The 25,822-nt window shown below is 48.2% G+C and overlaps 1 protein-coding gene across 1 annotated transcript in view; it reads right to left on the reverse strand.

Annotated features, from left to right (window-relative positions):
- Positions 1 to 11,943, reverse strand: part of LOC131455962 (bromodomain-containing protein DDB_G0280777-like) — a gene marked incomplete at its 5' end in the record, with an annotated part of 64,303 nt that extends 52,360 nt beyond the window's left edge. Inside the window, 1 exon segment of the mRNA XM_058623859.1 lies at positions 11,122 to 11,943. Within this exon segment, the coding sequence (XP_058479842.1) occupies positions 11,122 to 11,943 (822 nt within the window).
- Positions 11,944 to 25,822: the final 13,879 nt, after the last annotated feature.

Genomic DNA, 25,822 nt, shown 5'->3' on the forward strand with positions numbered 1-25,822 from the left:
TAGTAGTTGTCGCTGGTGTAGTAGTTGTTGCTGGTGTTGTAGTTGTGGTGGCTGGTGTAGTAGTTGTTGTGGCTGGTGTAGTAGTTGTGGTTGCTGTTGTAGTTGCTGCTGGTGTTGTTGTGGCTGGTGTAGTAGTTGTTGCTGGTGTTGTTGTGGCTGGTGTTGTAGTAGTTGTTGCTGGTGTTGTAGTTGTTGTTGCTGGTGTTGTTGTTGTTGTGGTTGGTGCAGTAGTTGTGGTTGCTGTTGTAATTGCTGCTGGTATTGTTGTGGCTGGTGTATTAGTTGTTGCTGGTGTAGTAGTTGTTGTGGCTGGTGTAGTAGTTGTTGTTGCTGCTGTTGTTGTAGTAGTTGTTGCTGGTGTAGTAGTTGTTGTTGCTGGTGTAGTAGTTGTGGTTGCTGTTGTAGTTGTTGCTGGTGTTGTAGTTGTGGTGGCTGGTGTAGTAGTTGTTGTGGCTGGTGTAGTAGTTGTGGTTGCTGTTGTAGTTGCTGCTGGTGTTGTTGTGGCTGGTGTAGTAGTTGTTGCTGGTGTTGTAGTAGTTGTTGCTGGTGTTGTAGTTGTTGTTGCTGGTGTTGTAGTTGTGGTGGCTGGTGTTGTAGTTGTGGTGGCTGGTGTAGTAGTTGTTGTCGCTGGTGTAGTAGTTGTTGCTGGTGTTGTAGTTGTGGTGGCTGGTGTAGTAGTTGTTGTGGTTGGTGTAGTAGTTGTGGTTGCTGTTGTAATTGCTGCTGGTGTTGTAGTTGTTGGGGCTGGTGTAGTAGCTGTGGTTGCTGTTGTAGTTGCTTCTGTTGTTGTGGCTGGTGTAGTAGTTGTTGCTGGTGTAGTAGTTGTTGCTGGTGTTGTAGTTGTTGCTGTTGTGGTTGTTGTGGCTGGGGCTGTTGTTGTTGTAGCTGGTGTGCTAGTTGTTGTAGTAGTTGTTGCTGGTGTAGTAGTTGTGGTTGCTGTTGTAGTTGTTGATGGTGTTGTTGTGGCTGGTGTAGTAGTTGTTGCTGGTGTTGTAGTTGTGGTGGCTGGTGTAGTTTTTGTTGTCGCTGTTGTAGTTGCTGCTGGTGTTGTTGTGGCTCGTGTAGTAGTTGTTGCTGGTGTTGTAGTAGTTGTTGCTGGTGTTGTAGTTGTTGTTGCTGGTGTTGTAGTTGTGGTGGCCGGTGTTGTAGTTGTGGTGGCAGGTGTAGTAGTTGTTGTGGCTGGTGTAGTAGTTGTTGCTGGTGTTGTAGTTGTGGTGGCTGGTGTAGTAGTTGTTGTCGCTGTTGTAGTTGCTGCTGTTGTAGTTGTGGCTGGTGTAGTAGTTGTTGCAGGTGTTGTAGTAGTTGTTGCTGGTGTAGTAGTTGTTGCTGGTGTTGTAGTAGTTGTTGCTGGTGTAGTTGTGGTTGCTGGTGTTGTAGTTGTGGTGGCTGGTGTTGTAGTTGTGGTGGCTGGTGTAGTAGTTGTTGTCGCTGGTGTAGTAGTTGTTGCTGGTGTTGTAGTTGTGGTGGCTGGTGTAGTAGTTGTTGTGGCTATTGTAGTTGCTGCTGGTGTTGTTGTGGCTGGTGTAGTAGTTGTTGCTGGTGTTGTTGTGGCTGGTGTTGTAGTTGTGGTGGCTGGTGTAGTAGTTGTTGTCGCTGGTGTAGTAGTTGTTGCTGGTGTTGTAGTTGTTGCTGTTGTGGTTGTTTTGGCTGGGGCTGTTGTTGTAGCTGGTGTGCTAGTTGTAGTAGTTGTTGCTGGTGTAGTAGTTGTGGTTGCTGTTGTAGTTGTTGCTGGAGTTGTAGTTGTGGTGGCTGGTGTAGTAGTTGTTGTGGCTGGTGTAGTAGTTGCTGCTGGTGTTGTTGTGGCTCGTGTAGTAGTTGTTGCTGGTGTTGTAGTAGTTGTTGCTGGTGTTGTAGTTGTTGCTGGTGTTGTAGTTGTGGTGGCTGGTGTTGTAGTTGTGGTGGCAGGTGTAGTAGTTGTTGTGGCTGGTGTAGTAGTTGTGGTTGCTGTTGTAGTTGCTCCTGGTGTTGTTGTGGCTGGTGTAGTAGTTGTTGCTGGTGTTGTAGTTGTGGTGGCTGGTGTAGTAGTTGTTGTCGCTGTTGTAGTTGCTGCTGGTGTTGTTGTGGCTGGTGTAGTAGTTGTTGCTGGTGTTGTAGTAGTTGTTGCTGGTGTAGTTGTGGTTGCTGGTGTTGTAGTTGTGGTGGCTGGTGTTGTAGTTGTGGTGGCTGGTGTAGTAGTTGTTGTCGCTGGTGTAGTAGTTGTTGCTGGTGTTGTAGTTGTGGTGGCTGGTGTAGTAGTTGTTGTGGCTATTGTAGTTGCTGCTGGTGTTGTTGTGGCTGGTGTAGTAGTTGTTGCTGGTGTTGTAGTTGCGGTGGCTGGTGTAGTAGTTGTTGTCGCTGGTGTAGTAGTTGTTGCTGGTGTTGTAGTTGTTGCTGTTGTGGTTGTTGTGGCTGGGGCTGTTGTTGTTGTAGCTGGTGTGCTAGATGTAGTAGTTGTTGTTGCTGGTGTAGTAGTTGCTGCTGGTGTTGTTGTGGCTGGTGTAGTAGTTGTTGCTGGTGTTGTAGTTGTTGTTGCTGGTGTTGTAGTTGTGGTGGCTGGTGTTGTAGTTGTGGTGGCAGGTGTAGTAGTTGTTGTCGCTGGTGTAGTAGTTGTTGCTGGTGTTGTAGTTGTGGTGGCTGGTGTAGTAGTTGTTGTGGCTGGTGTAGTAGTTGTGGTTGCTGTTGTAGTTGCTCCTGGTGTTGTTGTGGCTGGTGTAGTAGTTGTTGCTGGTGTTGTAGTTTTGGTGGCTGGTGTAGTAGTTGTTGTCGCTGTTGTAGTTGCTGCTGGTGTTGTTGTGGCTGGTGTAGTAGTTGTTGCTGGTGTTGTAGTAGTTGTTGCTGGTGTAGTTGTGGTTGCTGGTGTAGTTGTGGTGGCTGGTGTAGTAGTTGTTGTCGCTGGTGTAGTAGTTGTTGCTGGTGTTGTAGTTGTGGTGGCTGGTGTAGTAGTTGTTGTGGCTATTGTAGTTGCTGCTGGTGTTGTTGTGGCTGGTGTAGTAGTTGTTGCTGGTGTTGTTGTGGCTGGTGTTGTAGTTGTGGTGGCTGGTGTAGTAGTTGTTGTCGCTGGTGTAGTAGTTGTTGCTGGTGTTGTAGTTGTTGCTGTTGTGGTTGTTGTGGCTGGGACTGTTGTTGTTGTAGCTGGTGTAGTTGCTCCTGGTGTTGTTGTGGCTGGTGTAGTAGTTGTTGCTGGTGTTGTAGTTGTGGTGGCTGGTGTAGTAGTTGTTGTCGCTGTTGTAGTTGCTGCTGGTGTTGTTGTGGCTGGTGTAGTAGTTGTTGTTGTTGTTGTAGTTGTTGCTGGTGTTGTAGTTGTGGTGGCTGGTGTAGTAGTTGTTGTCGCTGGTGTAGTAGTTGTTGCTGGTGTTGTAGTTGTGGTGGCTGGTGTAGTAGTTGTTGTGGCTATTGTAGTTGCTGCTGGTGTTGTTGTGGCTGGTGTAGTAGTTGTTGCTGGTGTTGTAGTTGCGGTGGCTGGTGTAGTAGTTGTTGTCGCTGGTGTAGTAGTTGTTGTCGCTGGTGTAGTAGTTGTTGCTGGTGTTGTAGTTGTTGCTGTTGTGGTTGTTGTGGCTGGGGCTGTTGTTGTTGTAGCTGGTGTGCTAGTTGTAGTAGTTGTTGTTGCTGGTGTAGTAGTTGCTGCTGGTGTTGTTGTGGCTGGTGTAGTAGTTGTTGCTGGTGTTGTAGTTGTTGTTGCTGGTGTTGTAGTTGTGGTGGCTGGTGTTGTAGTTGTGGTGACAGGTGTAGTAGTTGTTGTCGCTGGTGTAGTAGTTGTTGCTGGTGTTGTAGTTGTGGTGGCTGGTGTAGTAGTTGTTGTGGCTGGTGTAGTAGTTGTGGTTGCTGTTGTAGTTGCTCCTGGTGTTGTTGTGGCTGGTGTAGTAGTTGTTGCTGGTGTTGTAGTTGTGGTGGCTGGTGTAGTAGTTGTTGTCACTGTTGTAGTTGCTGCTGGTGTTGTTGTGGCTGGTGTAGTAGTTGTTGCTGGTGTTGTAGTAGTTGTTGCTGGTGTAGTTGTGGTTGCTGGTGTAGTTGTGGTGGCTGGTGTAGTAGTTGTTGTCGCTGGTGTAGTAGTTGTTACTGGTGTTGTAGTTGTGGTGGCTGGTGTAGTAGTTGTTGTGGCTATTGTAGTTGCTGCTGGTGTTGTTGTGGCTGGTGTAGTAGTTGTTGCTGGTGTTGTAGTTGCGGTGGCTGGTGTAGTAGTTGTTGTCGCTGGTGTAGTAGTTGTTGCTGGTGTTGTAGTTGTTGCTGTTGTGGTTGTTGTGGCTGGGGCTGTTGTTGTTGTAGCTGGTGTGCTAGTTGTAGTAGTTGTTGTTGCTGGTGTAGTAGTTGCTGCTGGTGTTGTTGTGGCTGGTGTAGTAGTTGTTGCTGGTGTTGTAGTTGTTGTTGCTGGTGTTGTAGTTGTGGTGGCTGGTGTTGTAGTTGTGGTGGCAGGTGTAGTAGTTGTTGTCGCTGGTGTAGTAGTTGTTGCTGGTGTTGTAGTTGTGGTGGCTGGTGTAGTAGTTGTTGTGGCTGGTGTAGTAGTTGTGGTTGCTGTTGTAGTTGCTCCTGGTGTTGTTGTGGCTGGTGTAGTAGTTGTTGCTGGTGTTGTAGTTGTGGTGGCTGGTGTTGTAGTTGTTGTCGCTGTTGTAGTTGCTGCTGGTGTTGTTGTGGCTGGTGTAGTAGTTGTTGCTGGTGTTGTAGTAGTTGTTGCTGGTGTAGTTGTGGTTGCTGGTGTAGTTGTGGTGGCTGGTGTAGTAGTTGTTGTCGCTGGTGTAGTAGTTGTTGCTGGTGTTGTAGTTGTGGTGGCTGGTGTAGTAGTTGTTGTGGCTATTGTAGTTGCTGCTGGTGTTGTTGTGGCTGGTGTAGTAGTTGTTGCTGGTGTTGTTGTGGCTGGTGTTGTAGTTGTGGTGGCTGGTGTAGTAGTTGTTGTCGCTGGTGTAGTAGTTGTTGCTGGTGTTGTAGTTGTTGCTGTTGTGGTTGTTGTGGCTGGGGCTGTTGTTGTAGCTGGTGTAGTTGCTCCTGGTGTTGTTGTGGCTGGTGTAGTAGTTGTTGCTGGTGTTGTAGTTGTGGTGGCTGGTGTAGTAGTTGTTGTCGCTGTTGTAGTTGCTGCTGGTGTTGTTGTGGCTGGTGTAGTAGTTGTTGTTGTTGTAGTTGTTGCTGGTGTTGTAGTTGTGGTGGCTGGTGTAGTAGTTGTTGTCGCTGGTGTAGTAGTTGTTGCTGGTGTTGTAGTTGTGGTGGCTGGTGTAGTAGTTGTTGTGGCTATTGTAGTTGCTGCTGGTGTTGTTGTGGCTGGTGTAGTAGTTGTTGCTGGTGTTGTAGTTGCGGTGGCTGGTGTAGTAGTTGTTGTCGCTGGTGTAGTAGTTGTTGCTGGTGTTGTAGTTGTTGCTGTTGTGGTTGTTGTGGCTGGGGCTGTTGTTGTTGTAGCTGGTGTGCTAGTTGTAGTAGTTGTTGTTGCTGGTGTAGTAGTTGCTGCTGGTGTTGTTGTGGCTGGTGTAGTAGTTGTTGCTGGTGTTGTAGTTGTTGTTGCTGGTGTTGTAGTTGTGGTGGCTGGTGTTGTAGTTGTGGTGGCAGGTGTAGTAGTTGTTGTCGCTGGTGTAGTAGTTGTTGCTGGTGTTGTAGTTGTGGTGGCTGGTGTAGTAGTTGTTGTGGCTGGTGTAGTAGTTGTGGTTGCTGTTGTAGTTGCTCCTGGTGTTGTTGTGGCTGGTGTAGTAGTTGTTGCTGGTGTTGTAGTTGTGGTGGCTGGTGTAGTAGTTGTTGTCACTGTTGTAGTTGCTGCTGGTGTTGTGGCTGGTGTAGTAGTTGTTGCTGGTGTTGTAGTAGTTGTTGCTGGTGTAGTTGTGGTTGCTGGTGTAGTTGTGGTGGCTGGTGTAGTAGTTGTTGTCGCTGGTGTAGTAGTTGTTGCTGGTGTTGTAGTTGTGGTGGCTGGTGTAGTAGTTGTTGTGGCTATTGTAGTTGCTGCTGGTGTTGTTGTGGCTGGTGTAGTAGTTGTTGCTGGTGTTGTGGCTGGTGTTGTAGTTGTGGTGGCTGGTGTAGTAGTTGTTGTCGCTGGTGTTGTAGTTGTTGCTGGTGTTGTAGTTGTTGCTGTTGTGGTTGTTGTGGCTGGGGCTGTTGTTGTAGCTGGTGTAGTTGCTCCTGGTGTTGTTGTGGCTGGTGTAGTAGTTGTTGCTGGTGTTGTAGTTGTGGTGGCTGGTGTAGTAGTTGTTGCTGGTGTTGTAGTAGTTGTTGCTGGTGTTGTAGTTGTTGTTGCTGGTGTTGTAGTTGTGGTGGCTGGTGTTGTAGTTGTGGTGGCTGGTGTAGTAGTTGTTGTCGCTGGTGTAGTAGTTGTTGCTGGTGTTGTAGTTGTGGTGGCTGGTGTAGTAGTTGTTGTGGTTGGTGTAGTAGTTGTGGTTGCTGTTGTAATTGCTGCTGGTGTTGTAGTTGTTGGGGCTGGTGTAGTAGCTGTGGTTGCTGTTGTAGTTGCTTCTGTTGTTGTGGCTGGTGTAGTAGTTGTTGCTGGTGTAGTAGTTGTTGCTGGTGTTGTAGTTGTTGCTGTTGTGGTTGTTGTGGCTGGGGCTGTTGTTGTTGTAGCTGGTGTGCTAGTTGTTGTAGTAGTTGTTGCTGGTGTAGTAGTTGTGGTTGCTGTTGTAGTTGTTGATGGTGTTGTTGTGGCTGGTGTAGTAGTTGTTGCTGGTGTTGTAGTTGTGGTGGCTGGTGTAGTTTTTGTTGTCGCTGTTGTAGTTGCTGCTGGTGTTGTTGTGGCTCGTGTAGTAGTTGTTGCTGGTGTTGTAGTAGTTGTTGCTGGTGTTGTAGTTGTTGTTGCTGGTGTTGTAGTTGTGGTGGCCGGTGTTGTAGTTGTGGTGGCAGGTGTAGTAGTTGTTGTGGCTGGTGTAGTAGTTGTGGTTGCTGTTGTAGTTGCTCCTGGTGTTGTTGTGGCTGGTGTAGTAGTTGTTGCTGGTGTTGTAGTTGTGGTGGCTGGTGTAGTAGTTGTTGTCGCTGTTGTAGTTGCTGCTGTTGTAGTTGTGGCTGGTGTAGTAGTTGTTGCAGGTGTTGTAGTAGTTGTTGCTGGTGTAGTAGTTGTTGCTGGTGTTGTAGTAGTTGTTGCTGGTGTAGTTGTGGTTGCTGGTGTTGTAGTTGTGGTGGCTGGTGTTGTAGTTGTGGTGGCTGGTGTAGTAGTTGTTGTCGCTGGTGTAGTAGTTGTTGCTGGTGTTGTAGTTGTGGTGGCTGGTGTAGTAGTTGTTGTGGCTATTGTAGTTGCTGCTGGTGTTGTTGTGGCTGGTGTAGTAGTTGTTGCTGGTGTTGTTGTGGCTGGTGTTGTAGTTGTGGTGGCTGGTGTAGTAGTTGTTGTCGCTGGTGTAGTAGTTGTTGCTGGTGTTGTAGTTGTTGCTGTTGTGGTTGTTTTGGCTGGGGCTGTTGTTGTAGCTGGTGTGCTAGTTGTAGTAGTTGTTGCTGGTGTAGTAGTTGTGGTTGCTGTTGTAGTTGCTGCTGGAGTTGTAGTTGTGGTGGCTGGTGTAGTAGTTGTTGTGGCTGGTGTAGTAGTTGCTGCTGGTGTTGTTGTGGCTCGTGTAGTAGTTGTTGCTGGTGTTGTAGTAGTTGTTGCTGGTGTTGTAGTTGTTGCTGGTGTTGTAGTTGTGGTGGCTGGTGTTGTAGTTGTGGTGGCAGGTGTAGTAGTTGTTGTGGCTGGTGTAGTAGTTGTGGTTGCTGTTGTAGTTGCTCCTGGTGTTGTTGTGGCTGGTGTAGTAGTTGTTGTCGCTGTTGTAGTTGCTGCTGGTGTTGTTGTGGCTGGTGTAGTAGTTGTTGCTGGTGTTGTAGTAGTTGTTGCTGGTGTAGTTGTGGTTGCTGGTGTAGTTGTGGTGGCTGGTGTAGTAGTTGTTGTCGCTGGTGTAGTAGTTGTGGTGGCAGGTGTAGTAGTTGTTGTCGCTGGTGTAGTAGTTGTTGCTGGTGTTGTAGTTGTGGTGGCTGGTGTAGTAGTTGTTGTGGCTGGTGTAGTAGTTGTGGTTGCTGTTGTTGTGGCTGGTGTAGTAGTTGTTGCTGGTGTTGTAGTTGTTGTTGCTGGTGTTGTAGTTGTGGTGGCTGGTGTTGTAGTTGTGGTGGCAGGTGTAGTAGTTGTTGTTGCTGGTGTAGTAGTTGCTGCTGGTGTTGTTGTGGCTGGTGTAGTAGTTGTTGCTGGTGTTGTAGTTGTTGTTGCTGGTGTTGTAGTTGTGGTGGCTGGTGTTGTAGTTGTGGTGGCAGGTGTAGTAGTTGTTGTCGCTGGTGTAGTAGTTGTTGCTGGTGTTGTAGTTGTGGTGGCTGGTGTAGTAGTTGTTGTGGCTGGTGTAGTAGTTGTGGTTGCTGTTGTAGTTGCTCCTGGTGTTGTTGTGGCTGGTGTAGTAGTTGTTGCTGGTGTTGTAGTTTTGGTGGCTGGTGTAGTAGTTGTTGTCGCTGTTGTAGTTGCTGCTGGTGTTGTTGTGGCTGGTGTAGTAGTTGTTGCTGGTGTTGTAGTAGTTGTTGCTGGTGTAGTTGTGGTTGCTGGTGTAGTTGTGGTGGCTGGTGTAGTAGTTGTTGTCGCTGGTGTAGTAGTTGTTGCTGGTGTTGTAGTTGTGGTGGCTGGTGTAGTAGTTGTTGTGGCTATTGTAGTTGCTGCTGGTGTTGTTGTGGCTGGTGTAGTAGTTGTTGCTGGTGTTGTTGTGGCTGGTGTTGTAGTTGTGGTGGCTGGTGTAGTAGTTGTTGTCGCTGGTGTAGTAGTTGTTGCTGGTGTTGTAGTTGTTGCTGTTGTGGTTGTTGTGGCTGGGGCTGTTGTTGTTGTAGCTGGTGTAGTTGCTCCTGGTGTTGTTGTGGCTGGTGTAGTAGTTGTTGCTGGTGTTGTAGTTGTGGTGGCTGGTGTAGTAGTTGTTGTCGCTGTTGTAGTTGCTGCTGGTGTTGTTGTGGCTGGTGTAGTAGTTGTTGTCGTTGTTGTAGTTGTTGCTGGTGTTGTAGTTGTGGTGGCTGGTGTAGTAGTTGTTGTCGCTGGTGTAGTAGTTGTTGCTGGTGTTGTAGTTGTGGTGGCTGGTGTAGTAGTTGTTGTGGCTATTGTAGTTGCTGCTGGTGTTGTTGTGGCTGGTGTAGTAGTTGTTGCTGGTGTTGTAGTTGCGGTGGCTGGTGTAGTAGTTGTTGTCGCTGGTGTAGTAGTTGTTGCTGGTGTTGTAGTTGTTGCTGTTGTGGTTGTTGTGGCTGGGGCTGTTGTTGTTGTAGCTGGTGTGCTAGTTGTAGTAGTTGTTGTTGCTGGTGTAGTAGTTGCTGCTGGTGTTGTTGTGGCTGGTGTAGTAGTTGTTGCTGGCGTTGTAGTTGTTGTTGCTGGTGTTGTAGTTGTGGTGGCTGGTGTTGTAGTTGTGGTGACAGGTGTAGTAGTTGTTGTCGCTGGTGTAGTAGTTGTTGCTGGTGTTGTAGTTGTGGTGGCTGGTGTAGTAGTTGTTGTGGCTGGTGTAGTAGTTGTGGTTGCTGTTGTAGTTGCTCCTGGTGTTGTTGTGGCTGGTGTAGTAGTTGTTGCTGGTGTTGTAGTTGTGGTGGCTGGTGTAGTAGTTGTTGTCACTGTTGTAGTTGCTGCTGGTGTTGTTGTGGCTGGTGTAGTAGTTGTTGCTGGTGTTGTAGTAGTTGTTGCTGGTGTAGTTGTGGTTGCTGGTGTAGTTGTGGTGGCTGGTGTAGTAGTTGTTGTCGCTGGTGTAGTAGTTGTTGCTGGTGTTGTAGTTGTGGTGGCTGGTGTAGTAGTTGTTGTGGCTATTGTAGTTGCTGCTGGTGTTGTTGTGGCTGGTGTAGTAGTTGTTGCTGGTGTTGTAGTTGCGGTGGCTGGTGTAGTAGTTGTTGTCGCTGGTGTAGTAGTTGTTGCTGGTGTTGTAGTTGTTGCTGTTGTGGTTGTTGTGGCTGGGGCTGTTGTTGTTGTAGCTGGTGTGCTAGTTGTAGTAGTTGTTGTTGCTGGTGTAGTAGTTGCTGCTGGTGTTGTTGTGGCTGGTGTAGTAGTTGTTGCTGGTGTTGTAGTTGTTGTTGCTGGTGTTGTAGTTGTGGTGGCTGGTGTTGTAGTTGTGGTGGCAGGTGTAGTAGTTGTTGTCGCTGGTGTAGTAGTTGTTGCTGGTGTTGTAGTTGTGGTGGCTGGTGTAGTAGTTGTTGTGGCTGGTGTAGTAGTTGTGGTTGCTGTTGTAGTTGCTCCTGGTGTTGTTGTGGCTGGTGTAGTAGTTGTTGCTGGTGTTGTAGTTGTGGTGGCTGGTGTAGTAGTTGTTGTCACTGTTGTAGTTGCTGCTGGTGTTGTTGTGGCTGGTGTAGTAGTTGTTGCTGGTGTTGTAGTAGTTGTTGCTGGTGTAGTTGTGGTTGCTGGTGTAGTTGTGGTGGCTGGTGTAGTAGTTGTTGTCGCTGGTGTAGTAGTTGTTGCTGGTGTTGTAGTTGTGGTGGCTGGTGTAGTAGTTGTTGTGGCTATTGTAGTTGCTGCTGGTGTTGTTGTGGCTGGTGTAGTAGTTGTTGCTGGTGTTGTAGTTGCGGTGGCTGGTGTAGTAGTTGTTGTGGCTGGTGTAGTAGTTGTTGCTGGTGTTGTAGTTGTTGCTGTTGTGGTTGTTGTGGCTGGGGCTGTTGTTGTTGTAGCTGGTGTGCTAGTTGTAGTAGTTGTTGTTGCTGGTGTAGTAGTTGCTGCTGGTGTTGTTGTGGCTGGTGTAGTAGTTGTTGCTGGTGTTGTAGTTGTTGTTGCTGGTGTTGTAGTTGTGGTGGCTGGTGTTGTAGTTGTGGTGGCAGGTGTAGTAGTTGTTGTCGCTGGTGTAGTAGTTGTTGCTGGTGTTGTAGTTGTGGTGGCTGGTGTAGTAGTTGTTGTGGCTGGTGTAGTAGTTGTGGTTGCTGTTGTAGTTGCTCCTGGTGTTGTTGTGGCTGGTGTAGTAGTTGTTGCTGGTGTTGTAGTTGTGGTGGCTGGTGTTGTAGTTGTTGTCGCTGTTGTAGTTGCTGCTGGTGTTGTTGTGGCTGGTGTAGTAGTTGTTGCTGGTGTTGTAGTAGTTGTTGCTGGTGTAGTTGTGGTTGCTGGTGTAGTTGTGGTGGCTGGTGTAGTAGTTGTTGTCGCTGGTGTAGTAGTTGTTGCTGGTGTTGTAGTTGTGGTGGCTGGTGTAGTAGTTGTTGTGGCTATTGTAGTTGCTGCTGGTGTTGTTGTGGCTGGTGTAGTAGTTGTTGCTGGTGTTGTTGTGGCTGGTGTTGTAGTTGTGGTGGCTGGTGTAGTAGTTGTTGTCGCTGGTGTAGTAGTTGTTGCTGGTGTTGTAGTTGTTGCTGTTGTGGTTGTTGTGGCTGGGGCTGTTGTTGTAGCTGGTGTAGTTGCTCCTGGTGTTGTTGTGGCTGGTGTAGTAGTTGTTGCTGGTGTTGTAGTTGTGGTGGCTGGTGTAGTAGTTGTTGTCGCTGTTGTAGTTGCTGCTGGTGTTGTTGTGGCTGGTGTAGTAGTTGTTGTTGTTGTAGTTGTTGCTGGTGTTGTAGTTGTGGTGGCTGGTGTAGTAGTTGTTGTCGCTGGTGTAGTAGTTGTTGCTGGTGTTGTAGTTGTGGTGGCTGGTGTAGTAGTTGTTGTGGCTATTGTAGTTGCTGCTGGTGTTGTTGTGGCTGGTGTAGTAGTTGTTGCTGGTGTTGTAGTTGCGGTGGCTGGTGTAGTAGTTGTTGTCGCTGGTGTAGTAGTTGTTGCTGGTGTTGTAGTTGTTGCTGTTGTGGTTGTTGTGGCTGGGGCTGTTGTTGTTGTAGCTGGTGTGCTAGTTGTAGTAGTTGTTGTTGCTGGTGTAGTAGTTGCTGCTGGTGTTGTTGTGGCTGGTGTAGTAGTTGTTGCTGGTGTTGTAGTTGTTGTTGCTGGTGTTGTAGTTGTGGTGGCTGGTGTTGTAGTTGTGGTGGCAGGTGTAGTAGTTGTTGTCGCTGGTGTAGTAGTTGTTGCTGGTGTTGTAGTTGTGGTGGCTGGTGTAGTAGTTGTTGTGGCTGGTGTAGTAGTTGTGGTTGCTGTTGTAGTTGCTCCTGGTGTTGTTGTGGCTGGTGTAGTAGTTGTTGCTGGTGTTGTAGTTGTGGTGGCTGGTGTAGTAGTTGTTGTCACTGTTGTAGTTGCTGCTGGTGTTGTTGTGGCTGGTGTAGTAGTTGTTGCTGGTGTTGTAGTAGTTGTTGCTGGTGTAGTTGTGGTTGCTGGTGTAGTTGTGGTGGCTGGTGTAGTCGTTGTTGTTGCCGGTGTTGTAGTTGTGGTGGCTGGTGTAGTAGTTGTGGTGGCTGGTGTTGTAGTTGTTGTGGCTGGTGTAGTCGTTGTTGTTGCCGGTGTTGTAGTTGTGGTGGCTGGTGTTGTAGTTGTGGTTGCTGGTGTAGTTGTGGTGGCTGGTGTAGTAGTTGTTGTGGCTGGTGTTGTAGTTGTTGCTGGTGTAGTTGTTGTGGCTGGTGTAGTAGTTGTGGTGGCTGGTGTTGTAGTTGTGGTGGCTGGTGTAGTAGTTGTGGTGGCTGGTGTTGTAGTTGTTGTGGCCGGTGTAGTAGTTGTGGTGGCTGGTGTAGTAGTTGTTGTCGCTGGTGTAGTAGTTGTTGCTGGTGTTGTAGTTGTGGTAGCTGGTGTAGTAGTTGTTGTGGCTGGTGTAGTAGTTGTGGTTGCTGTTGTAGTAGTTGTGGTGGCTGGTGTTGTAGTTGTTGTGGCCGGTGTAGTAGTTGTGGTGGCTGGTGTAGTAGTTGTTGTCGCTGGTGTAGTAGTTGTTGCTGGTGTTGTAGTTGTGGTAGCTGGTGTAGTAGTTGTTGTGGCTGGTGTAGTAGTTGTGGTTGCTGTTGTAGTTGCTGCTGGTGTTGTTGTGGCTGGTGTAGTAGTTGCTGGTGTTGTAGTTGTGGTGGCTGGTGTAGTAGTTGTTGTCGCTGATGTAGTTGCTGCTGGTGTTGTTGTGGCTGGTGTAGTAGTTGTTGCTGGTGTTGTAGTAGTTGTTGCTGGTGTAGTTGTGGTTGCTGGTGTTGTAGTTGTGGTGGCTGGTGTAGTAGTTGTTGTCGCTGGTGTAGTAGTTGCTGGTGTTGTAGTTGTGGTGGCTGGTGTAGTAGTTGTTGTCGCTGGTGTAGTTGCTCCTGGTGTTGTTGTGGCTGGTGTAGTAGTTGTTGCTGGTGTTGTAGTTGTGGTGGCTGGTGTAGTAGTTGTTGTCACTGTTGTAGTTGCTGCTGGTGTTGTTGTGGCTGGTGTAGTAGTTGTTGCTGGTGTTGTAGTAGTTGTTGCTGGTGTAGTTGTGGTTGCTGGTGTAGTTGTGGTGGCTGGTGTAGTAGTTGTTGTCGCTGGTGTAGTAGTTGTTGCTGGTGTTGTAGTTGTGGTGGCTGGTGTAGTAGTTGTTGTGGCTATTGTAGTTGCTGCTGGTGTTGTTGTGGCTGGTGTAGTAGTTGTTGCTGGTGTTGTAGTTGCGGTGGCTGGTGTAGTAGTTGTTGTCGCTGGTGTAGTAGTTGTTGCTGGTGTTGTAGTTGTTGCTGTTGTGGTTGTTGTGGCTGGGGCTGTTGTTGTTGTAGCTGGTGTGCTAGTTGTAGTAGTTGTTGTTGTTGGTGTAGTAGTTGCTGCTGGTGTTGTTGTGGCTGGTGTAGTAGTTGTTGCTGGTGTTGTAGTTGTTGTTGCTGGTGTTGTAGTTGTGGTGGCTGGTGTTGTAGTTGTGGTGGCAGGTGTAGTAGTTGTTGTCGCTGGTGTAGTAGTTGTTGCTGGTGTTGTAGTTGTGGTGGCTGGTGTAGTAGTTGTTGTGGCTGGTGTAGTAGTTGTGGTTGCTGTTGTAGTTGCTCCTGGTGTTGTTGTGGCTGGTGTAGTAGTTGTTGCTGGTGTTGTAGTTGTGGTGGCTAGTGTAGTAGTTGTTGTCGCTGTTGTAGTTGCTGCTGGTGTTGTTGTGGCTGGTGTAGTAGTTGTTGCTGGTGTTGTAGTTGTGGTGGCTGGTGTAGTAGTTGTTGTCCCTGTTGTAGTTGCTGCTGGTGTTGTTGTGGCTGGTGTAGTAGTTGTTGCTGGTGTTGTAGTAGTTGTTGCTGGTGTAGTTGTGGTTGCTGGTGTAGTTGTGGTGGCTGGTGTAGTAGTTGTTGTCGCTGGTGTAGTAGTTGTTGCTGGTGTTGTAGTTGTGGTGGCTGGTGTAGTAGTTGTTGTGGCTATTGTAGTTGCTGCTGGTGTTGTTGTGGCTGGTGTAGTAGTTGTTGCTGGTGTTGTAGTTGCGGTGGCTGGTGTAGTAGTTGTTGTCGCTGGTGTAGTAGTTGTTGCTGGTGTTGTAGTTGTTGCTGTTGTGGTTGTTGTGGCTGGGGCTGTTGTTGTTGTAGCTGGTGTGCTAGTTGTAGTAGTTGTTGTTGTTGGTGTAGTAGTTGCTGCTGGTGTTGTTGTGGCTGGTGTAGTAGTTGTTGCTGGTGTTGTAGTTGTTGTTGCTGGTGTTGTAGTTGTGGTGGCTGGTGTTGTAGTTGTGGTGGCAGGTGTAGTAGTTGTTGTCGCTGGTGTAGTAGTTGTTGCTGGTGTTGTAGTTGTGGTGGCTGGTGTAGTAGTTGTTGTGGCTGGTGTAGTAGTTGTGGTTGCTGTTGTAGTTGCTCCTGGTGTTGTTGTGGCTGGTGTAGTAGTTGTTGCTGGTGTTGTAGTTGTGGTGGCTAGTGTAGTAGTTGTTGTCGCTGTTGTAGTTGCTGCTGGTGTTGTTGTGGCTGGTGTAGTAGTTGTTGCTGGTGTTGTAGTTGTGGTGGCTGGTGTAGTAGTTGTTGTCGCTGTTGTAGTTGCTGCTGGTGTTGTTGTGGCTGGTGTAGTAGTTGTTGCTGGTGTTGTAGTAGTTGTTGCTGGTGTAGTTGTGGTTGCTGGTGTTGTAGTTGTGGTGGCTGGTGTTGTAGTTGTGGTGGCTGGTGTAGTAGTTGTTGTCGCTGGTGTAGTAGTTGTTGCTGGTGTTGTAGTTGTGGTGGCTGGTGTAGTAGTTGTTGTGGCTATTGTAGTTGCTGCTGGTGTTGTTGTGGCTGGTGTAGTAGTTGTTGCTGGTGTTGTAGTTGCGGTGGCTGGTGTAGTAGTTGTTGTCGCTGGTGTAGTAGTTGTTGCTGGTGTTGTAGTTGTTGCTGTTGTGGTTGTTGTGGCTGGGGCTGTTGTTGTTGTAGCTGGTGTGGTAGTTGTAGTAGTTGTTGTTGCTGGTGTAGTAGTTGCTGCTGGTGTTGTTGTGGCTGTTGTAGTAGTTGTTGCTGGTGTTGTTGTGGCTGGTGTTGTAGTTGTGGTGGCTGGTGTAGTAGTTGTTGTCGCTGGTGTAGTAGTTGTTGCTGGTGTTGTAGTTGTTGCTGTTGTGGTTGTTGTGGCTGGGGCTGTTGTTGTTGTAGCTGGTGTGCTAGTTGTAGTAGTTGTTGTTGCTGGTGTAGTAGTTGTGGTTGCTGTTGTAGTTGTTGCTGGAGTTGTAGTTGTGGTGGCTGGTGTAGTAGTTGTTGTGGCTGGTGTAGTAGTTGCTGCTGGTGTTGTTGTGGCTCGTTTAGTAGTTGTTGCTGGTGTTGTAGTAGCTGTTGCTGGTGTTGTAGTTGTTGTTGCTGGTGTTGTAGTTGTGGTGGCTGGTGTTGTAGTTGTGGTGGCAGGTGTAGTAGTTGTTGTGGCTGGTGTAGTAGTTGTGGTTGCTGTTGAAGTTGCTCCTGGTGTTGTTGTGGCTGGTGTAGTAGTTGTTGCTGGTGTTGTAGTAGTTGTTGCTGGTGTAGTTGTGGTTGCTGGTGTTGTAGTTGTGGTGGCTGGTGTTGTAGTTGTGGTGGCTGGTGTAGTAGTTGTTGTCGCTGGTGTAGTAGTTGTTGCTGGTGTTGTAGTTGTGGTGGCTGGTGTAGTAGTTGTTGTGGCTATTGTAGTTGCTGCTGGTGTTGTTGTGGCTGGTGTTGTAGTTGTTGCTGGTGTTGTAGTTGTGGTGGCTGGTGTAGTAGTTGTTGTCGCTGGTGTAGTAGTTGTTGCTGGTGTTGTAGTTGTTGCTGTTGTGGTTGTTGTGGCTGGGGCTGTTGTTGTTGTAGCTGGTGTGCTAGTTGTAGTAGTTGTTGTTGCTGGTGTAGTAGTTGTGGTTGTTGTTGTAGTTGTTGCTGGTGTTGTAGTTGTGGTGGCTGGTGTAGTAGTTGTTGTGGCTGGTGTAGTAGTTGTGGTTGTTGTTGTAGTTGCTGCTGGTGTTGTTGTGGCTGGTGTAGTAGTTGTTGCTGGTGTTGTAGTAGTTGTTGCTGGTGTTGTAGTTGTTGTTGCTGGTGTTGTAGTTGTGGTGGCTGGTGTTGTAGTTATGGTGGCAGGTGTAGTAGTTGTTGTCGCTGGTGTAGTAGTTGTTGCTGGTGTTGTAGTTGTGGTGGCTGGTGTAGTAGTTGTTGTGGCTGGTGTAGTAGTTGTGGTTGCTGTTGTAGTTGCTCCTGGTGTTGTTGTGGCTGGTGTAGTAGTTGTTGCTGGTGTTGTAGTTGTGGTGGCTGGTGTAGTAGTTGTTGTCGCTGTTGTAGTGGCTGCTGGTGTTACCGTGGCTGGTGTAGTAGTTGTTGCTGGTGTTGTAGTAGTTGTTGCTGGTGTAGTTGTGGTTGCTGGAGTTGTAGTTGTGGTGGCTGGTGTTGTAGTTGTGGTGGCTGGTGTAGTAGTTGTTGTCGCTGGTGTAGTAGTTGTTGCTGGTGTTGTAGTTGTGGTGGCTGGTGTAGTAGTTGTTGTGGCTATTGTAGTTGCTGCTGGTGTTGTTGTGGCTGGTGTAGTAGTTGTTGCTGGTGTTGTTGTGGCTGGTGTTGTAGTTGTGGTGGCTGGTGTAGTAGTTGTTGCTGGTGTTGTAGTTGTGGTAGCTGGTATAGTAGTTGTGGTGGCTGGTGTTGTAGTTGTGGTTGCTGGTGTTGTAGTTGTTGTGGCTGGTGTAGTCGTTGTTGTTGCCGGTGTTGTAGTTGTGGTGGCTGGTGTTGTAGTTGTGGTGGCTGGTGTTGTAGTTGTGGTGGCTGGTGTAGTAGTTGTGATGGCTGGTGTAGTCGTTGTTGTTGCCGGTGTTGTAGTTGTGGTGGCTGGTGTAGTAGTTGTGGTGGCTGGTGTTGTAGTTGTTGTGGCTGGTGTAGTCGTTGTTGTTGCCGGTGTTGTAGTTGTGGTGGCTGGTGTTGTAGTTGTGGTTGCTGGTGTAGTTGTGGTGGCTGGTGTAGTAGTTGTTGTGGCTGGTGTTGTAGTTGTTGCTGGTGTAGTTGTTGTTGTTGCCGGTGTTGTAGTTGTGGTGGCTGGTGTTGTAGTTGTGGTTGCTGGTGTAGTTGTGGTGGCTGGTGTAGTAGTTGTTGTGGCTGGTGTTGTAGTTGTTGCTGGTGTAGTTGTTGTGGCTGGTGTAGTAGTTGTGGTGGCTGGTGTAGTAGTTGTGGTGGCTGGTGTTGTAGTTGTTGTGGCCGGTGTAGTAGTTGTGGTGGCTGGTGTAGTAGTTGTTGTCGCTGGTGTAGTAGTTGTTGCTGGTGTTGTAGTTGTGGTAGCTGGTGTAGTAGTTGTTGTGGCTGGTGTAGTAGTTGTGGTTGCTGTTGTAGTAGTTGTGGTGGCTGGTGTTGTAGTTGTTGTGGCCGGTGTAGTAGTTGTGGTGGCTGGTGTAGTAGTTGTTGTCGCTGGTGTAGTAGTTGTTGCTGGTGTTGTAGTTGTGGTAGCTGGTGTAGTAGTTGTTGTGGCTGGTGTAGTAGTTGTGGTTGCTGTTGTAGTTGCTGCTGGTGTTGTTGTGGCTGGTGTAGTAGTTGCTGGTGTTGTAGTTGTGGTGGCTGGTGTAGTAATTGTTGTCGCTGATGTAGTTGCTGCTGGTGTTGTTGTGGCTGGTGTAGTAGTTGTTGCTGGTGTTGTAGTAGTTGTTGCTGGTGTAGTTGTGGTTGCTGGTGTTGTAGTTGTGGTGGCTGGTGTAGTAGTTGTTGTCGCTGGTGTAGTAGTTGCTGGTGTTGTAGTTGTGGTGGCTGGTGTAGTAGTTGTTGTCGCTGGTGTAGTAGTTGTTGCTGGTGTTGTAGTTGTGGTGGCTGGTGTAGTAGTTGTTGTGGCTATTGTAGTTGCTGCTGGTGTTGTTGTGGCTGGTGTAGTAGTTGTTGCTGGTGTTGTTGTGGCTGGTGTTGTAGTTGTGGTGGCTGGTGTAGTAGTTGTTGTCGCTGGTGTAGTAGTTGTTGCTGTTGTAGTTGTTGCTGTTGTGGTTGTTGTGGCTGGGGCTGTTGTTGTAGCTGGTGTGCTAGTTGTAGTAGTTGTTGTTGCTGGTGTAGTAGTTGTGGTTGCTGTTGTAGTTGCTGCTGGTGTTGTTGTGGCTGGTGTAGTAGTTGTTGCTTGTGTTGTTGTGGCTGGTGTTGTGGTTGTGGTGGCTGGTGTAGTAGTTGTTGTCGCTGTTGTAGTTGCTGCTGGTGTTGTTGTGGCTGGTGTGGTAGTTGTTGCCGGTGTTGTAGTAGTTGTTGCTGCTGTAGTTGTGGTTGCTGGTGTTGTAGTTGTGGTGGCTCGTGTTGTAGTTGTGGTGGCTGGTGTAGTAGTTGTTGTCGCTGGTGTAGTAGTTGTTGCTGGTGTTGTAGTTGTGGTGGCTGGTGTAGTAGTTGTTGTGGCTATTGTAGTTGCTGCTGGTGTTGTTGTGGCTGGTGTAGTAGTTGTTGCTGGTGTTGTTGTGGCTGGTGTTGTAGTTGTGGTGGCTGGTGTAGTAGTTGTTGTCGCTGGTGTAGTAGTTGTTGCTGTTGTAGTTGTTGCTGTTGTGGTTGTTGTGGCTGGGGCTGTTGTTGTAGCTGGTGTGCTAGTTGTAGTAGTTGTTGTTGCTGGTGTAGTAGTTGTGGTTGCTGTTGTAGTTGTTGCTGGTGTTGTAGTTGTGGTGGCTGGTGTAGTAGTTGTTGTGGCTGGTGTAGTAGTTGTTGTGGCTGGTGTAGTAGTTGCTGCTGGTGTTGTTGTGGCTGGTGTAGTAGTTGTTGCTGGTGTTGTAGTAGTTGTTGTTGCTGGTGTTGTAGTTGTGGTGGCTGGTGTTGTAGTTGTTGTGGCTGGTGTAGTCGTTGTTGTTGCTGGTGTTGTAGTTGTGGTGGCTGGTGTTGTAGTTGTGGTTGCTGGTGTAGTAGTTGTGGTGGCTGGTGTTGTAGTTGTGGAGGCTGGTGTTGTAGTTGTGGTGGCAGGTGTAGTAGTTGTTGTCGCTGGTGTAGTAGTTGTTGCTGGTGTTGTAGTTGTGGTGGCTGGTGTAGTAGTTGTTGTGGCTGGTGTAGTAGTTGTGGTTGCTGTTGTAGTTGCTGCTGGTGTTGTTGTGGCTGGTGTAGTAGTTGTTGCTGTCGTGGTTGTTGTGGCTGGGGCTGTTGTTGTAGCTGGTGTGCTAGTTGTAGTAGTTGTTGTTGCTGGTGTAGTAGTTGTGGTTGCTGTTGTAGTTGCTGCTGGTGTTGTTGTGGCTGGTGTAGTAGTTGTTGCTTGTGTTGTTGTGGCTGGTGTTGTGGTTGTGGTGGCTGGTGTAGTAGTTGTTGTCGCTGTTGTAGTTGCTGCTGGTGTTGTTGTGGCTGGTGTGGTAGTTGTTGCCGGTGTTGTAGTAGTTGTTGCTGCTGTAGTTGTGGTTGCTGGTGTTGTAGTTGTGGTGGCTCGTGTTGTAGTTGTGGTGGCTGGTGTAGTAGTTGTTGTCGCTGGTGTAGTAGTTGTTGCTGGTGTTGTAGTTGTGGTGGCTGGTGTAGTAGTTGTTGTGGCTATTGTAGTTGCTGCTGGTGTTGTTGTGGCTGGTGTAGTAGTTGTTGCTGGTGTTGTTGTGGCTGGTGTTGTAGTTGTGGTGGCTGGTGTAGTAGTTGTTGTCGCTGGTGTAGTAGTTGTTGCTGTTGTAGTTGTTGCTGTTGTGGTTGTTGTGGCTGGGGCTGTTGTTGTAGCTGGTGTGCTAGTTGTAGTAGTTGTTGTTGCTGGTGTAGTAGTTGTGGTTGCTGTTGTAGTTGTTGCTGGTGTTGTAGTTGTGGTGGCTGGTGTAGTAGTTGTTGTGGCTGGTGTAGTAGTTGTTGTGGCTGGTGTAGTAGTTGCTGCTGGTGTTGTTGTGGCTGGTGTAGTAGTTGTTGCTGGTGTTGTAGTAGTTGTTGCTGGTGTTGTAGTTGTTGTTGCTGGTGTTGTAGTTGTGGTGGCTGGTGTTGTAGTTGTTGTGGCTGGTGTAGTCGTTGTTGTTGCTGGTGTTGTAGTTGTGGTGGCTGGTGTTGTAGTTGTGGTTGCTGGTGTAGTAGTTGTGGTGGCTGGTGTTGTAGTTGTGGAGGCTGGTGTTGTAGTTGTGGTGGCAGGTGTAGTAGTTGTTGTCGCTGGTGTAGTAGTTGTTGCTGGTGTTGTAGTTGTGGTGGCTGGTGTAGTAGTTGTTGTGGCTGGTGTAGTAGTTGTGGTTGCTGTTGTAGTTGCTGCTGGTGTTGTTGTGGCTGGTGTAGTAGTTGTTGCTGTTGTGGTTGTTGTGGCTGGGGCTGTTGTTGTAGCTGGTGTGCTAGTTGTAGTAGTTGTTGTTGCTGGTGTAGTAGTTGTGGTTGCTGTTGTAGTTGCTGCTGGTGTTGTTGTGGCTGGTGTAGTAGTTGTTGCTTGTGTTGTTGTGGCTGGTGTTGTGGTTGTGGTGGCTGGTGTAGTAGTTGTTGTCGCTGTTGTAGTTGCTGCTGGTGTTGTTGTGGCTGGTGTGGTAGTTGTTGCCGGTGTTGTAGTAGTTGTTGCTGCTGTAGTTGTGGTTGCTGGTGTTGTAGTTGTGGTGGCTCGTGTTGTAGTTGTGGTGGCTGGTGTAGTAGTTGTTGTCGCTGGTGTAGTAGTTGTTGCTGGTGTTGTAGTTGTGGTGGCTGGTGTAGTAGTTGTTGTGGCTATTGTAGTTGCTGCTGGTGTTGTGGCTGGTGTAGTAGTTGTTGCTGGTGTTGTTGTGGCTGGTGTTGTAGTTGTGGTGGCTGGTGTAGTAGTTGTTGTCGCTGGTGTAGTAGTTGTTGCTGTTGTGGTTGTTGTGGCTGGGGCTGTTGTTGTAGCTGGTGTGCTAGTTGTAGTAGTTGTTGTTGCTGGTGTAGTAGTTGTGGTTGCTGTTGTAGTTGTTGCTGGTGTTGTAGTTGTGGTGGCTGGTGTAGTAGTTGTTGTGGCTGGTGTAGTAGTTGCTGCTGGTGTTGTTGTGGCTGGTGTAGTAGTTGTTGCTGGTGTTGTAGTAGTTGTTGCTGGTGTTGTAGTAGTTGTTGCTGGTGTTGTAGTTGTTGTTGTTGCTGGTGTTGTAGTTGTGGTGGCTGGTGTTGTAGTTGTGGTGGCAGGTGTAGTAGTTGTTGTCGCTGGTGTAGTAGTTGTTGCTGGTGTTGTAGTTGTGGTGGATGGTGTAGTAGTTGTGGTTGCTGTTGTAGTTGCTGCTGGTGTAGTAGTTGTTGCTGGTGTTGTAGTAGTTGTTGCTGGTGTTGTTGTGGCTGGTGTTGTAGTTGTGGTGGCTGGTGTAGTAGTTGTTGTCGCTGTTGTAGTTGCTGCTGGTGTAGAAGTTGTTGCTGGTGTTGTAGTAGTTGTTGCTGGTGTTGTTGTGGCTGGTGTTGTAGTTGTGGTGGCTGGTGTTGTAGTTGTGGTGGCTGGTGTAGTAGTTGTTGTCGCTGGTGTAGTAGTTGTTGCTGGTGTTGTAGTTGTGGTGGCTGGTGTAGTAGTTGTTGTGGCTATTGTAGTTGCTGCTGGTGTTGTTGTGGCTGTTGTAGTAGTTGTTGCTGGTGTTGTTGTGGCTGGTGTAGTAGTTGTTGTCGCTGGTGTAGTAGTTGTTGCTGGTGTTGTAGTTGTTGTGGTTGTTGTGGCTGGGGCTGTTGTTGTTGTAGCTGGTGTGCTAGTTGTAGTAGTTGTTGTTGCTGGTGTAGTAGTTGTGGTTGCTGTTGTAGTTGTTGCTGGTGTTGTAGTTGTGGTGGCTGGTGTAGTAGTTGTTGTGGCTGGTGTAGTAGTTGCTGCTGGTGTTGTTGTGGCTCGTGTAGTAGTTGTTGCTGGTGTTGTAGTTGTTGCTGGTGTTGTAGTTGTGGTGGCTGGTGTTGTAGTTGTTGTCGCTGGTGTAGTAGTTGTGGTCGCTGTTGTAGTTGCTCCTGGTGTTGTTGTGGCTGGTGTAGTAGTTGTTGCTGGTGTTGTAGTTGTGGTGGCTGGTGTAGTAGTTGTTGTCGCTGTTGTAGTTGCTGCTGGTGTTGTTGTGGCTGGTGTAGTAGTTGTTGCTGGTGTAGTTGTGGTTGCTGGTGTTGTAGTAGTTGTTGCTGGTGTTGTAGTTGTTGTTGTTGCTGGTGTTGTAGTTGTGGTGGCTGGTGTTGTAGTTGTGGTGGCAGGTGTAGTAGTTGTGGTGGCTGGTGTTGTAGTTGTGGTTGCTGGTGTTGTAGTTGTTGTGGCTGGTGTAGTCGTTGTTGTTGCCGGTGTTGTAGTTGTGGTGGCTGGTGTTGTAGTTGTGGTGGCTGGTGTAGTAGTTGTGATGGCTGGTGTAGTCGTTGTTGTTGCCGGTGTTGTAGTTGTGGTGGCTGGTGTAGTAGTTATGGTGGCTGGTGTTGTAGTTGTTGTGGCTGGTGTAGTAGTTGTTGCTTGTGTTGTTGTGGCTGGTGTTGTGGTTGTGGTGGCTGGTGTAGTAGTTGTTGTCGCTGTTGTAGTTGCTGCTGGTGTTGTTGTGGCTGGTGTGGTAGTTGTTGCCGGTGTTGTAGTAGTTGTTGCTGCTGTAGTTGTGGTTGCTGGTGTTGTAGTAGTTGTTGCTGCTGTAGTTGTGGTTGCTGGTGTTTTAGTTGTTGTCGCTGGTGTAGTAGTTGTTGCTGGTGTTGTAGTTGTGGTGGCTGGTGTAGTAGTTGTCGCTGGTGTAGTAGTTGTTGCTGTTGTAGTTGTTGCTGTTGTGGTTGTTGTGGCTGGGGCTGTTGTTGTAGCTGGTGTGCTAGTTGTAGTAGTTGTTGTTGCTGGTGTAGTAGTTGTGGTTGCTGTTGTAGTTGTTGCTGGTGTTGTAGTTGTGGTGGCTGGTGTAGTAGTTGTTGTGGCTGGTGTAGTAGTTGCTGCTGGTGTTGTTGTGGCTGGTGTAGTAGTTGTTGCTGGTGTTGTAGTAGTTGTTGCTGGTGTTGTAGTTGTTGTTGTTGCTGGTGTAGTAGTTGTGGTGGCTGGTGTAGTAGTTGTTGTCGCTGGTGTAGTAGTTGTTGCTGGTGTTGTAGTTGTGGTAGCTGGTGTAGTAGTTGTTGTGGCTGGTGTAGTAGTTGTGGTTGCTGTTGTAGTTGCTGCTGGTGTTGTTGTGGCTGGTGTAGTAGTTGCTGGTGTTGTAGTTGTGGTGGCTGGTGTAGTAGTTGTTGTCGCTGATGTAGTTGCTGCTGGTGTTGTTGTGGCTGGTGTAGTAGTTGTTGCTGGTGTTGTAGTAGTTGTTGCTGGTGTAGTTGTGGTTGCTGGTGTTGTAGTTATGGTGGCTGGTGTAGTAGTTGTTGCTGGTGTTGTTGTGGCTGGTGTTGTGGTTGTGGTGGCTGATGTAGTAGTTGTTGTCGCTGTTGTAGTTGCTGCTGGTGTTGTTGTGGCTGGTGTGGTAGTTGTTGCCGGTGTTGTAGTAGTTGTTGCTGCTGTAGTTGTGGTTGCTGGTGTTGTAGTTGTGGTGGCTCGTGTTGTAGTTGTGGTGGCTGGTGTAGTAGTTGTTGTCGCTGGTGTAGTAGTTGTTGCTGGTGTTGTAGTTGTGGTGGCTGGTGTAGTAGTTGTTGTGGCTATTGTAGTTGCTGCTGGTGTTGTTGTGGCTGGTGTAGTAGTTGTTGCTGGTGTTGTTGTGGTTGGTGTTGTAGTTGTGGTGGCTGGTGTAGTAGTTGTTGTCGCTGGTGTAGTAGTTTTTGCTGTTGTAGTTGTTGCTGTTGTGGTTGTTGTGGCTGGGGCTGTTGTTGTAGCTGGTGTGCTAGTTGTAGTAGTTGTTGTTGCTGGTGTAATAGTTGTGGTTGCTGTTGTAGTTGTTGCTGGTGTTGTAGTTGTGGTGGCTGGTGTAGTAGTTGTTGTGGCTGGTGTAGTAGTTGCTGCTGGTGTTGTTGTGGCTGGTGTAGTAGTTGTTGCTGGTGTTGTAGTTGTTGTTGTTGCTGGTGTTGTAGTTGTGGTGGCTGGTGTTGTAGTTGTGGTGGCAGGTGTAGTAGTTGTTGTCGCTGGTGTAGTAGTTGTTGCTGGTGTTGTAGTTGTGGTGGCTGGTGTAGTAGTTGTTGTGGCTGGTGTAGTAGTTGTGGTTGCTGTTGTAGTTGCTGCTGGTGTAGTAGTTGTTGCTGGTGTTGTAGTAGTTGTTGCTGGTGTTGTTGTGGCTGGTGTTGTAGTTGTGGTGGCTGGTGTAGTAGTTGTTGTCGCTGTTGTAGTTGCTGCTGGTGTAGAAGTTGTTGCTGGTGTTGTAGTAGTTGTTGCTGGTGTTGTTGTGGCTGGTGTTGTAGTTGTGGTGGCTGGTGTTGTAGTTGTGGTGGCTGGTGTAGTAGTTGTTGTCGCTGGTGTAGTAGTTGTTGCTGGTGTTGTAGTTGTGGTCGCTGGTGTAGTAGTTGTTGTGGCTATTGTAGTTGCTGCTGGTGTTGTTGTGGCTGTTGTAGTAGTTGTTGCTGGTGTTGTTGTGGCTGGTGTTGTAGTTGTGGTGGCTGGTGTAGTAGTTGTTGTCGCTGGTGTAGTAGTTGTTGCTGGTGTTGTAGTTGTTGTGGTTGTTGTGGCTGGGGCTGTTGTTGTTGTAGCTGGTGTGCTAGTTGTAGTAGTTGTTGTTGCTGGTGTAGTAGTTGTGGTTGCTGTTGTAGTTGTTGCTGGTGTTGTAGTTGTGGTGGCTGGTGTAGTAGTTGTTGTGGCTGGTGTAGTAGTTGCTGCTGGTGTTGTTGTGGCTCGTGTAGTAGTTGTTGCTGGTGTTGTAGTTGTTGCTGGTGTTGTAGTTGTGGTGGCTGGTGTTGTAGTTGTTGTCGCTGGTGTAGTAGTTGTGGTCGCTGTTGTAGTTGCTCCTGGTGTTGTTGTGGCTGGTGTAGTAGTTGTTGCTGGTGTTGTAGTTGTGGTGGCTGGTGTAGTAGTTGTTGTCGCTGTTGTAGTTGCTGCTGGTGTTGTTGTGGCTGGTGTAGTAGTTGTTGCTGGTGTAGTTGTGGTTGCTGGTGTTGTAGTTGTGGTGGCTGGTGTTGTAGTTGTGGTGGCTGGTGTAGTAGTTGTTGTCGCTGGTGTAGTAGTTGTTGCTGGTGTTGTAGTTGTGGTGGCTGGTGTAGTAGTTGTTGTGGCTATTGTAGTTGCTGCTGGTGTAGTTGTGACTGGAGTAGTAGTTGTTGCTGGTGTTGTTGTGGCTGGTGTTGTAGTTGTGGTGGCTGGTGTAGTAGTTGTTGTCGCTGGTGTAGTAGTTGTTGCTGGTGTTGTAGTTGTTGCTGTTGTGGTTGTTGTGGCTGGGGCTGTTGTTGTTGTAGCTGGTGTGCTAGTTGTAGTAGTTGTTGTTGCTGGTGTAGTAGTTGCTGGTGTTGTAGTTGTGGTGGCTGGTGTAGTAGTTGTTGTGGCTGGTGTAGTAGTTGCTGCTGGTGTTGTTGTGGCTGGTGTAGTAGTTGTTGCTGGTGTTGTAGTAGTTGTTGCTGGTGTTGTAGTTGTTGTTGCTGGTGTTGTAGTTGTGGAGGCTGGTGTTGTAGTTGTGGTGGCAGGTATAGTAGTTGTTGTCGCTGGTGTAGTAGTTGTTGCTGGTGTTGTAGTTTTGGTGGCTGGTGTAGTAGTTGTTGTGGCTGGTGTAGTAGTTGTGGTTGCTGTTGTAGTTGCTGCTGGTGTTGTTGTGGCTGGTGTAGTAGTTGTTGCTGGTGTAGTAGTTGTTGCTGGTGTTGTAGTTGTGGTGGCTGGTGTAGTAGTTGTCGCTGTTGTAGTTGCTGCTGGTGTTGTTGTCGCTGGTGTAGTAGTTGTTGTCGCTGGTGTAGTAGTTGTTGCTGGTGTTGTAGTTGTGGTGGCTGGTGTAGTAGTTGTTGTGGCTATTGTAGTTGCTGCTGGTGTTGTTGTGGCTGGTGTAGTAGTTGTTGCTGGTGTTGTTGTGGCTGGTGTTGTAGTTGTGGTGGCTGGTGTAGTAGTTGTCGCTGGTGTAGTAGTTGTTGCTGGTGTTGTAGTTGAGGTGGCTGGTGTAGTAGTTGTTGTGGCTGGTGTAGTAGTTGCTGCTGGTGTTGTTGTGGCTGGTGTAGTAGTTGTTGCTGGTGTTGTAGT

The sequence above is a fragment of the Solea solea genome, chromosome 3, assembly GCF_958295425.1.
Source record: "Solea solea chromosome 3, fSolSol10.1, whole genome shotgun sequence".
Taxonomy (NCBI): Eukaryota; Metazoa; Chordata; class Actinopteri; order Pleuronectiformes; family Soleidae; genus Solea; species Solea solea.